This window comes from Centruroides sculpturatus, unplaced genomic scaffold (assembly GCF_000671375.1).
Source record: "Centruroides sculpturatus isolate CEXI.00-Female unplaced genomic scaffold, Cexi_2.0 scaffold269, whole genome shotgun sequence".
NCBI classification, from domain to species: domain Eukaryota; kingdom Metazoa; phylum Arthropoda; class Arachnida; order Scorpiones; family Buthidae; genus Centruroides; species Centruroides sculpturatus.
The window spans coordinates 464987-477679 of NW_019384601.1; the positions used below are offsets into that span (position 1 = coordinate 464987).

General features: G+C 31.8%; 2 protein-coding genes across 2 annotated transcripts in view; both read right to left on the reverse strand.

Moving 5' to 3' along the window:
- Positions 1-1254: 1254 nt before the first annotated feature.
- LOC111624992 lies at positions 1255-3135 on the reverse strand. The gene has a single exon (XM_023368002.1). The coding sequence runs from the start codon at positions 3133-3135 to the stop codon at positions 1255-1257; it is 1881 nt and encodes a 626-aa protein (XP_023223770.1).
- A 2001-nt stretch (positions 3136-5136) lies between these two features.
- Positions 5137-12693, reverse strand: part of LOC111625002 (tudor domain-containing protein 1-like) — a 45386-nt gene continuing 37829 nt past the window's right edge. The window contains exons 7-10 of the mRNA XM_023368014.1: positions 11671-11812; positions 9333-9496; positions 5738-5794; positions 5137-5479 (exon numbers count right to left, since the gene is read on the reverse strand). Of these exons, the coding sequence (XP_023223782.1) occupies positions 5374-5479; positions 5738-5794; positions 9333-9496; positions 11671-11812 (469 nt within the window). The 3' untranslated portion in view covers positions 5137-5373. The remainder of the gene's footprint in view (positions 5480-5737; positions 5795-9332; positions 9497-11670; positions 11813-12693) is intronic.

A 12693-nucleotide genomic window follows, 5' to 3' on the forward strand; every position in this document is an offset into this window, starting at 1 on the left:
GTGTGGGGTGCCCCATCTTATTGGAAATTACATTTGCTTACGGGTCGTCTGGTTGCAGAAGAGCAAATAATCAAAGCATATCAAGATAACTGCTGCTTGTTGCCATGTTTTCAGCAAAGAAAAATGGGCCAAACACATTATTGTTGGCACGTCAGACATTCAACTTTAGAGCTATCGCACTGGGTTCCAGAAATGCATGCGAATTCTCACAACCCTATATGTAACAGTTATGTCTGTGGACTTTCCCCGACATACAAAAAGTGACTTTGTCAGAGAAGACAAAGCTCTTGATGAAGTCATAACTGTCATTCACTTTGGACAGAATGGTAATAGCAAAATCCTTTCTTTTCAGTTGGTCATCAGGCATCACCTGCTGAATAATCTACAATTTGTATGCATGCATCCTCAACCTTTTAGGCACAATAATGTGGACAAAAGATCTTGGAAGATTCAGTTCCAAACTTGCACAAATGGATTTTTGAGGACTTCACTGGAATGACGTGTGAACCTGATTGACATTTTCAATTGCTGTTTTTGGCCTACCTGCATCTTCTCAACATGGTACTGTTCCTGTGGTTTGGAATTATTGTAACCATCACTTATCAATTGTTTCATCGGCAGATCCTTCTTGAATTCACATCTAGATTGTTGCAGAATAAACGGGACTCTTTGTTTCTCAAAGCCAAAGTACCCATGTTGCTTTCATTGTGAGTGTTGCCATTTTCTGGCAATGAATGCTGGAAAATGTTGGAATTCAGTGTTGCCAACATGAAGATATTAATTGAGTCTCTCTATCATCTGCAGCAATTGCTTTTTTCCATCTCTACTGGCGTAATTTTTATAAACATACGTAATGGAGTGAATAATTTTCAAATACCTTGTTTAATGAATGAAATAATAAAAATACAAACCCTATTAGATGACAATCATGATTCAAACAAAATAAATAAAACTCACGCCAAAATTGTATAGCCTTCTTGATAAAAAGCACTGAGTTCAGCGTTAATACGATTTTTCTTGTATCGCAAGTACTTTCGACGAGTATTATATCGTCGTCTTCAGGCGAAAAAAAGAACAAAATTTGAATTAGAACGTGCAGAATGTTCCAAGTAGAAAACGGAAAATTTTTTTCTTGTCAATTTCTAAATTATAGCGTTCGGTAATTCCGTTGGTCACGTGCAACAAGCTTTTGCTGGAGTTCGAAATATTTTAAATCCACACGACTAGCAGCGCATGCGTTGAGGAGCGATCGTACTAATTGTGCGACTCTTGGCGCTTTTTGCTATTTAAACGCTGGTATAAAGTAACCCATATTTCGGGCAAGTCGAGTGTGGGGACGTTGCATGCGTCTGTGGTCATTGTAAGGAGCGCTTCCCAAATAAATGTAATTCTTCTGTTGTTACAGCTCCTGAGCAACGCTGTTTTTGACCATAACGGGTTATAGCCCTGCTGTAGAACTTTTCTGGCGAGCTCTGTGGTCTGTCTTCCTTTGTTTATATCATCTTGATGTTCCGCGATACGGCAAGCGAGCATTCTTGTCGTTGCCCCTATATACTTCTCAATTGTCCCCGTTATTGGATTTTCCAGTTGCACTGCGTATATTCCCGATTTTTCTAAAACGTCGACTTTATCCCGATCATTGCATATACTCCTGCGTAGGTTGGGTAGGGTAGTTAAAGGAAGAGTAAAGCTGTATCGCCGGAAAATACGGCTAATAAGTATGGACGGTGCTCCTAGGTACGGCAGTGCTGATTGTACTCTAGACATTTCTTTTTTGCTATGTAGTGTGGTAAACGGGAAAAGGGAATCTTTTACCCTACGTAGTACATGCGTAAATTTGGCACTTGTGAATCCAGCGTGATGTACTGCCGTTCTTACGATTTCCAGTTCGACTTTTATTAGAGCTTGCGATGAGGGAAGTAGCATCGCTCTTCTGATGAGAGCCGCTATGGCGGAATTGACATACCGCGATGGTTGAAATGCATCAGCTGGAATGATATAGGGGACTATGTTGGACTTATGATGCACCGTAAACTGCGGCCCTTCTATTGATTTCTGTATCCGCATATCCAAAAATGTTATAGATCGATCTTGCTCCTTTTCCCATGTGAAATTGATGGTGGAATGCACGCTTGAAAGTTGCTGCATAAATTGGATAAACTCCTCTTCTGAATTTTCCCATATTAGTAGAATGTCATCTACATAGCGCAAGTATAGTGATGGGTAGCACATAGCAAGCGGAACTTTGAAAATTTTTTGTTCCACGTCCCTCATAATGAGCTCGGCTAATACTGCTGAGAGAGGAGAGCCCATGGGGACTCCTTGCTTCTGTAAATATATTTTCTGGTTGAAGCGGAAATAGTTGTTTTCAGTGATAAAGATCAACGCTTCACGAATGTCTAGCACTTGTTGAACCGTAAAACCTTTTTCGAGGAGCATAGCGTTGGCTAGCATTACAGCTTCAAATACAGGAACGGATGGGTACAGGGATATCACGTCCATTTTGTAGAACATGCTGCTATTGCCATGTGCTTTTGCCATGTTGGAACTAATGATTGTTTTGGCATCCATAGAGGAAGGAGTGACATGCGGTGATTCCGGAAGTAGCTCTCGTAGAAACTTTGCAAGGGCTTTTTCTAGGTGGTAAGTGGGATGTGACCTTTTGTTTACTAATGGTCGTAGTGGCCAGTTCTCTTTATGCGTTTTTGGCTGGAAAAATAGCCTAGGGCATGCAACATTGGATGGAGGATCGAGGCGTCCTGGTAGTGTTAAGGCTATTCCTGGAAGTGCTATGATTTTCTTTGCTCTTCGCAGTACTGCTGTTGTTGGGTCGCTGTTTATCTCCACAGAGCATGATTGTAACAGAAACTCATTGGCTCTAGCGATGAAGTCATTTTCTCTGCACAAAACAAATCTTTTGTCCTTGTCCGATACTAAGAGCCTCAGATCGTTCTTGGCAAGGAATTTCGTTACTGCTTGTTGGTTTTTGCGACTATTTGGTGCATCGGAGATGTGCTTTGTTGTAGCAAGCTTTGTGATGACTTCTAACTCCATTTGCTGGTACATTGGTGCAGTCTGGCAGGCTTTTAAAGCTGCTAAGGTGGCTGGGACTAACTGGTCGAAATCCGATCTCATAGGATGTGAGATGTACTTGGGACCCCGTTCCAGTGTGTTATGTACGATTATGGGTACTTGCTCTTTTGTATAATTGTAATATGGAGTGGTTACTACTGCTGCTTTTTGCGTACGCGTCGAATTGAGTAGCCACTGGAGCTTTTTGTCCAACTTCTTTTTAATTTTCTGCGTGGAGATTGATGTTATACTTTGCACTTTGCCCAGTTGAACGTACAACGTGGAGGGGTCACATGCTTTGGAAAAATACAGATGAGCTACGTAGGTTTTTTGCTCTGCTTCTGCAAGGCACTTGCGTTTGTTTCTAATTAGCTTGGTCAAAAGAGACTGCTCTACCTTCGGAATTATCCCTCGTAAACACTCCGGAAATTTCTTGCGCTTAAGCTGTATGCACTTTGGAACTACTCTTTTTGCTCTGCATTTCAAAAGAAATTGTAATTGGGCAAGTAATCTCCAGCTGTTTGAGATATTTTAGATGGGATAAAGTCAACGTCTTAGAAAAATCGGGAATATACGCAGTGCAACTGGAAAATCCAATAACGGGGACAATTGAGAAGTATATAGGGGCAACGACAAGAATGCTCGCTTGCCGTATCGCGGAACATCAAGATGATATAAACAAAGGAAGACAGACCACAGAGCTCGCCAGAAAAGTTCTACAGCAGGGCTATAACCCGTTATGGTCAAAAACAGCGTTGCTCAGGAGCTGTAACAACAGAAGAATTACATTTATTTGGGAAGCGCTCCTTACAATGACCACAGACGCATGCAACGTCCCCACACTCGACTTGCCCGAAATATGGGTTACTTTATACCAGCGTTTAAATAGCAAAAAGCGCCAAGAGTCGCACAATTAGTACGATCGCTCCTCAACGCATGCGCTGCTAGTCGTGTGGATTTAAAATATTTCGAACTCCAGCAAAAGCTTGTTGCACGTGACCAACGGAATTACCGAACGCTATAATTTAGAAATTGACAAGAAAAATTTTCCGTTTTCTACTTGGAACATTCTGCACGTTCTAATTCAAATTTTGTTCTTTTTTCGCCTGAAGACGACGATATAATACTCGTCGAAAGTACTTGCGATACAAGAAAAATCGTATTAACACTGAACTCAGTGCTTTTTATCAAGAAGGCTATAATTGAAACTACTATACTGTATGACCACTACTAAACAAACAAAAACAAAACAAGGGATGAAGTATATCAACTGTTACATCATAGTGTCAGGATCAGTAAGAAATGAAGTGATCTTGATTACAATGTAAGGATTAACCTCCAATCTTATTGCAGGTTAATCCTTACATTATAATCAAAATCACTTCATTTCTTACTGAGCCAGACACTGTAATTCAGATGTGCAAATAAAACAAGTAACCTACAAACAGGATACTGTCAACTGGGCGACAAAAAATAGTGTAGGAATTGACACTGACTCAAAACTAATAATTAAAAAAAAGTCAGAAATAAAGATTCATCAGTACTAATCCCTTCACAAAAATAAAGTCAATATCTTCAAAATGAGATCAAAGTTATTAAAAATACTTTATAAAACATTTTATATATTTTTTCTTATTAAATTGTAATTTTAATATTTACACATGGAATAGATTATCTTTAGGATTAGTATTTTATTTAAAAATCAATTTTATCAACTAATAAACATTTAACATTGTATTATTATTGAAAATATATTCTATTATTCTAAATATATATATTTATCTTTTATAAAATCTACCAATTCATATTAATTAAAATTTTCTTGAAGGTATAAATTTAAAAAATTTAGTCTCTTATTTCTAAATCTTTAAATTATATTCTGTGTAGCTCAAGAATGGAAATAATAGCAAAAGGTACATTAACTTTTTTATATACTTTATTTATAGTAATATAAAAATGAATTATATAAAACTTTAGATAATTCAAACGTACATGTATATATTATTTTTATTAATTATAAAACATTTTCCATATCTTAAATAAAAATAAAACAAACATTGGCCTATAAAATACATATTTATGAAAAATAATTTCATTGTTCGTATTCTACTTTTCACTGTATAAAAATAGATTTGTACTTTTATACATGAGTTTTTTAATGAAACTAAGGGAACAATAAATGGCACATTTGATTACTTAATATATAAGAGAGAAATGGAAACAAAATAAATTACATAAAAATAAATTAATATTTATGAAAACTGCTTGTTTTTATAACAAGTTTTCTTAAACATACTTTGCTCAATATAACTCTGGTGAATAGTCAAACAAATCATGTTTGATAAACTCCTCGTTTATTGCAATTCCATCCAATGTGTAAAGATTGAGGTAGAGTACAGAATTCACTCTGAAAATAAAAAATTTAATAAATTATTTCAATTACAGTATTTAATTTTTTTAAGAACATTTCTTGACTTAAAACTTTATTTTCTATTTTTAGTTGCAGTAATTAATCTCTGCAACTAATTATGCAAATGCCTAAATACTGAATTTATTTAAGTCATGATTTGTTCTTAAAAAAAATACATCACTAACAATAAAAATATTTATTATATTGTCTACAAGGTAAGATTTTTGAAAAAAAAAAACTGTTTAAATTACTCACTTTTCTAATATTAAAGCTATCAAAACTTTTCCTTCAGTCAAATCACGAAAGAGAAAACTATAAAATAGCACAATAATCAATATTTATTATATATTCAGAAAATTTTAATAAATTTATTAAATTCATGAATATAAAATAAAATTTTAATGTCAAATTATATTTATAAGTGTAATTATATATAAGTAAAAATGAGAATCTAGAAACAGAAAAATGAGAAGAAAAAAATCTTATTCATGATGACAGTAACAAAGATCAACTTCAGAGAGTATTAATTTCAGAAATTATGAAATTTTTAATTAACAACAATTGTAGACTGATCTTCTGTAAGCTTGCTATTGAGCTATTGGATTGTTGCAAATAAAACTGCCATCTTTCAAAATCTAAACTTTCCACCCTTTTAGTTCATTGTTCAAATTTAATGTTTGTTATTCAACATTTCCTAACACGTAAAGACTTGTGATTTGTCAAACAGCACTCAACATATAATTACTTATACCAATATTAATCTGCATACTGTATGTACATTATTACCTGTACATATGTTAGTGCTATCTGGAATTTGTAACATAGCACTCCCAATATGTATTCCTCTAAAATTTTTGTTATTGTGTTTTCTACTGAAAATTTTCTTATAAAGCACCATCACAGGATGCCCATGGATCCCAATCCTTTCTTCATCCTTTTTTCCCTCTCTCACCCCACCCCTCCTCCTCCCTTTTTCATAACACAGATTGTACCAAGGAGTAATAACTGTCTTACCACCACCACCACCACATGTAAAGGCCTTAGGAAAAATCAAGAAGCTTGACAAATGAGTATCACACAAACTCATTTGTGTGGTACTCATTTATCAACTAGATGTGGAAGCAGCATGGATGAAGGCTCAGGTTCAGTGCAAGGTTATGGTGTCTGTATGGAAACACAATCTAGTTTTCATTTTTGCAAAAAGGTGAAACAATGCCAAGTAATATCAAAAAATTGAAGTAATAAATGATAAACTGAGCATTCAGGAGCTGGCATTGTACACTGCATCTATTCACCAATGTGGAAAATCAGCAGAAATAACTAACAAAGAAATATTAATGAAAGAAACTTATGCAAAAATGTTAATACTAAAAAGTTATACCTTAGTATTTCAGTACTTCAAAAAAAAAATTGTCAACCTTCTTAAGAATATAAGGATAATGATGTCAATCTAAAGAATAATTTAATAATTTAGGAAAAAGAGGTAAAAAAAAATAAAATATAATGTACAGGTATACCTCGACTTACGCCATTCCCGATTATACATCATTTGTCAAAAAAGTATATGGAAAAATAAAAATCAAGTTTAAGTCATTTTATTTGACTTTACGTCTGTCTGCCACAAATATTGAAGTCATAATATCACTAGAAAGCGTTTAAAGCACATAAAATCATATTAAAATATATACATTTACAAGTATGTACTGTAAATGTACATGCATTTGTAAGTTTAGATTTTTTTTCTGTACTATATTAAAAACTAAAATTTATTTGTTTGTAAGCTTAAAATAGATCCTTATTAACCATATATTATTAAACATGCATTAATAAGTAAAATACAGAACCAGGAATGGTAATTTATGATTTAGCCTAGTGGCAAGTAGATTCGGAGACAAGTAAATTCGACTTACGTCGCTCTCCTGGAACCAATTACCGATGTAAGGCGAGGTATACCTGTATAAATATATTACATTTTATCTTGTGTATAAACAAAGAATTTGTTAAACTTCAAAAATGTCTTTGATATTTTTTATTTTGTTTATGTATTTCTCTTTTTGTTACGTCAGTTTTCTCATTTGTCTCAAACACTTTGTTCATGATGTTTCTTTAAGCATTGCAAAACCCAATCAAAATGCAAAAGCATCATGAGCAAAATATTTAAAACAAGAAAAAACAGTCAATCTTTTGGCTCAATCAATTGAACTTTGTCTTGATTGCACAACTTGCAAAGACAAAGCTACAAAATAAAATCAAAAGTTAAAAGAGAGTTTGCATCATCATTTTATCATTATCATCATTGCTTAAAATAAATAATAACTTCTTTGTAAAATTTCTTGATATTTATAATTATAAAGTCCTATTTCTACCTTTGATGTATAGACAGTAGTGATGTTTCAATGTCTATAACCAGGGTGGCCAAGCTCATTGATAGTCCAAGCCATTTTTCAAAATTGAAATTTTTCGCAAGCCGCAATTAAATACGTATTAAAAAGGTATGCAAAAAATTTCAGATTACAAATTATATCCGTAGCAAGAGTGATACAAATTGTTTCCTTCAGAGCACAATGTCAACTGTCCGTTGCAATGACAGTTTACAAATTCAAAGTCGATCGATAATGAACGATTACGCCACTGTTTATGTTCGTTCGCACAGTTTTCGATGAGTCATATCATTCTTAACTTGGACGGAAATGAAATTTGTTACAGCGTTGCACTTAGTCTTTCATATTTGTTGTTAGTAATTTAAAAGACATTTTGAAACACATATGGAACGATAATAATTTTTTAAAATATAATAACACAAAAATGAAAAGGGAACTCGGGTACATTTATTGAGAGCCACAAAAAATCCTTCAAAGAGCCGCATGTGGCTCGCAAGTCGCAGGTTGGCCACCCCTGGTCTATAACCTGATAATCACAGAAAAATTTTGGATATAAAATCTCAATTTAATGGTTTTTTTTATTATTCTAAAATGTGTTTTTTTTTTAAAACAAATAACCTACACACAGGATATCGTCAACTGGACAACAACAAGTAGATGGTTGTCATCTGGGCTACTACCAACTGGATGATAAACTAATAGATCAATGATATACAAAATACAAAAAATTTTTGTTTTTTATTAAAATTACCATTCTTTCTATTGATCTACTATTAAGTAAATTTAAATATCATTTTTTAAAGAAATGAGTTAAAGAAGTTAAAAGAACAATTTTGTTTTAGTGTATGTAACAAGCATATTACATACACTAAAACAAAAAAGTATAAAAGTTCTTCAAAAGAATTTGTTTTTGAAGAACTGCTTTTCTTTGATGTACTTTGTTAACTGCTTCTGACATACAATAATTAATGATGTTACAGTATGTTGTTCCAAAACATTTCCATTTTTTTTTCTTGTAAAATTTTAAGTTAGAAAAACTAACTTAAAATTTTACAAGAAAAAAAAAGGAAAAAAAAAATATCTGCTAAATCATATGGTTGCTAAGCATGCAAAATTTTTAATATTCTGTCACCCAAATGACAGCTGCCCAAAATTACCCACTTGACTTTCACCCATCATGGATCACCCAGCCATTGTGTATCCAAAACAAACACCTATTATTTATTATTAATATTCAAAATGCCAGTTATTTTAGAATAAAATTTATAGTCAAATACTTTATCATTATAAGAGATAAAACACCACTTATTGGACTGGAATAATAAAGTAAACACTTCAATTAAAAGTCTTAAATTATTTTTCAGTAAGGGTTAATTTGACACTTTTAATTGAAGTCTTTACTTTATCAATAAGTTAATAATTCAGAAGAACAATTTATGCAAGATTTAAATATTCTTAAGAATTCTTACCGTGCCTCTTTTTCCAAATGTTTTTGTTCTTTCCACTTATTAATGTTTATATTAGCCAAACGACATTCCAAGGCTTGAAAAGGAAATTCCATAAATATTTCATCAATATCCTCAACATTATTTTTATTTATCCATTCACAGTTACCGAAATCAACAAAGAAGATCTTAAAAAAATAACAACAACAACAAAATTTTCAAATATTCTTCTGATTCTCAATAAATAAAAAGATTTAAATTATTAAATAAAACCATAAATTTTTATAATTCTTATTACAGAAATTCTATTGATTGTTATAACATTATTCATAATCATCCTTTACTTTGACTCTTTAGTTAACTTTTAAGAAAAATAAAATCATCATCTTACTTTTTAAGTAAAACTAGAAAATAATAGATAAATGCTTTCAGAAATTTCTTGGTTGTAGTACCAGATCAGAGTGAAAGCTATAAAGGTGAAATACACCATGAAGGATTAGTTAATGGAAAATAATAATCAATTTTATTCAACTTTTTACTTTCATTTCTTATAAGATCAGATCAGTAGTTGAAAATATCTTATCTCTTTTCTGCTTTTGTGTGTTTTTGCAAATCCAAATAGTCTGGGTACACTTGGGCTTGTGATATGGGATCCTTTGATAAGATATTTATATTATTCTTATTTGTCCGAAAATGTCTACACTAAAATACATTCAAACAAAAATTCTGTGAAAAATAGTTATTTATTTATAAATTTTCAAATACACTAAATTAAAATTTTGAACGTTTGATTGCAATGTTCTCTCGAAATTTTATTCTTATTCATAGCTGATGTATTTTTATGCCACTGAAATGAAAGATGACAATGCCTGAAAATTCAATATACTTATGTATTTGTTATTGCAAGACTTGGAAAATTTTCACATTAAAAAGAAAAAAGTAACTCCTTTTCCTAACATCACTAAATATCGTAATTTTTCTGCTATTAAGATGATTAAAATATAGATCCTATATTACACACATATATTTATAGGACCTAAAAATTTTTATAAAGAAAACAAAAATTTATAAATCATTCTATACATGAAGTAACTATTGTGAGAAATCAGACTTCAATGTAAACAATTTAATGTTGTAAAATCAACTTTCACACCTGGGAGTAAATCATTTGTTACTTTCTCAGCAGTAAAAGTGATGTTTTCTCTTAACCTCCTGACCTACTATCTCAATTTCTCCAAGTCAATATAGCCAGAAACTGCAAGTTTAGGCAGTCGTCACCAGTCCCTCAATGGGATATCATCCCTTATCTAGTGCCAATGGATATACTTAAGTCTTGCTGATACTTCAGTTCAACAGATACTTCCTCGTCTATGGGTATGCATTTTGAAGACGAACTTTATCTCAGGGGACTAAATATATTGATACATGATCAAGAACGAGCTTCAGACTATTTTTGACCTCATCACCCTATGGTATTTATCGCCACGAAAATCTCATGTAAACTCTCTCTCGCGACTGCTTTCTTTTAAGATCCCTTGAAATTAAGGCCTAATGAACTGTAACAAATTTGTAAATTGTATCATGTTGTCTATGTAATTAAATTGTTATTAGTTGTTAATTTGAGACCCGAGTGATTCACTTTTGGTACGCTGTCTCTCAACCCATCTCCATACTAGATCCGATCGCCCGTGCATGCAGCCACTTGCATGACTGAATCAACACACCATCTTGGCTTCTATGTCAATCAGGACATGGTACTAAAGAGGTGCTGACCCTCCGGTCACACTATCTTCAGTTCATATTTTTATGATCCAAACTAATGTACAAAAAGGCAACCTTCAAAAATGATTTTTTTGAAACTTTACCTGAGAAACTATCAACATAATTTCCTAAATACAGCAGTCATGTATATTGAATATATATTTGCAGATTTTGTAAATCTCTACATGTCACTAAGGGATTTATTTTTGTCAGTCTAACTACAAAAGTGGATTCAAAAATTACTGAATCCCAAAAGCAAGCAAAAATCATAAATTATTTACATACAAAATAAATGTGAATTTGTAAGTTAGGTTAGTATGGTTTTGTAAATCAGAAATTACTTAGAATATTTTTTTCTTAGCTTCTCAATAAAGTACAGTATATAGTTTGTATTGTACATTTCTTGATTATCTGTGCACTGCCTCCCATCAACATTGCTAATAAAAAGTACACTGTGTATATTTATATATAACAACCCTTAATTTCAATTTTAGCCTAATAGAAAACTTTAAATTCAATTACTACCTAATTATAATTTTGATGTGAAAATATCTTTTTATAATATTTTATTGAACATTATTTATTATAATAAATAAATTACCTCAACTTGTTTACTAGTTTCATTGACAGTACGAATTCTTCCTCTATACCATAAACCATCAAAATTACTCTTGGCTGCAACAATCTTTCCTAAAGCTTCATGTGTCAAATCTTTACTTGTCTTCTTTCTAGTATAATGTTCGCTAATAGAAAATTTAATTTTTTTTTAGTTTTATAGTATTATTTATAAATATATAACATAAAAAAATGGCTCAAACGTTATTTAACTGGTATACATTTAAAAATTACCTTAAGAACAGCTAAAACTAATTTGAAACAACTGTATATTATTTATAGTAGGCCAAAAATGCTATTAATAAATCCTCATTTATGAGTTTCTTAACTGGAATAAAATGAATCACACGTCCTAACATACAGTTGTTCCAAATTAGTTTAAACCATTCTCAAAAAATATCTTGGTCAACTAATTTTTGGCTAATTCTATATATAAAATTTACACACAAAAAAAATTTATTCTTTTTAAATTTTATTCAACTATCATTAAAAAATATTGGAATGAAAATGAAATGTAAATTAAAATATAAGAAAAAATATTATAAAATTAAATTTTTATTTACTGTACTTAATTAAAACAATTTTGATTTAGAAAATGAGTCATACAAAAATTGATAAATTTAGAATAAAGAAAAAATACTGTTAGAATATTAAAGAAGCAGCATATATAATGTTGCATAGTTGAAAATAAGACTCAAAGTGCTTGTTACACAGCACAAAAATGAAGATTTATTAGGAACATTTTTGGTTACTATTCAACTAGCTACTTGGTTGTTAGCTGAAGCTGGTTGAATAGTAAAGCTGAAAATGCCCCTAATAAATCCTCACTTTTGGTTCCTTAACAAGTATTTTGAATTTTATTTAAATACAATGCCAAGTTTTGTACATTTCTCATGTAAAATAAAGTTGTAGGAAAGAGAAAAACATCAGACACAGAATTGCTTAACTTTCCCAGAAATATTTTAAAACTGCATGTGGTATCATCTGTTATGATATTATCAATCAATCA

Coding starts and splice junctions, on each gene's coding strand:
- LOC111624992 (XM_023368002.1), bottom strand. CDS start 3,135: ATGAGATCGGATTTCGACCAGTTAGTCCCAGCCACCTTAGCAGCTTTA.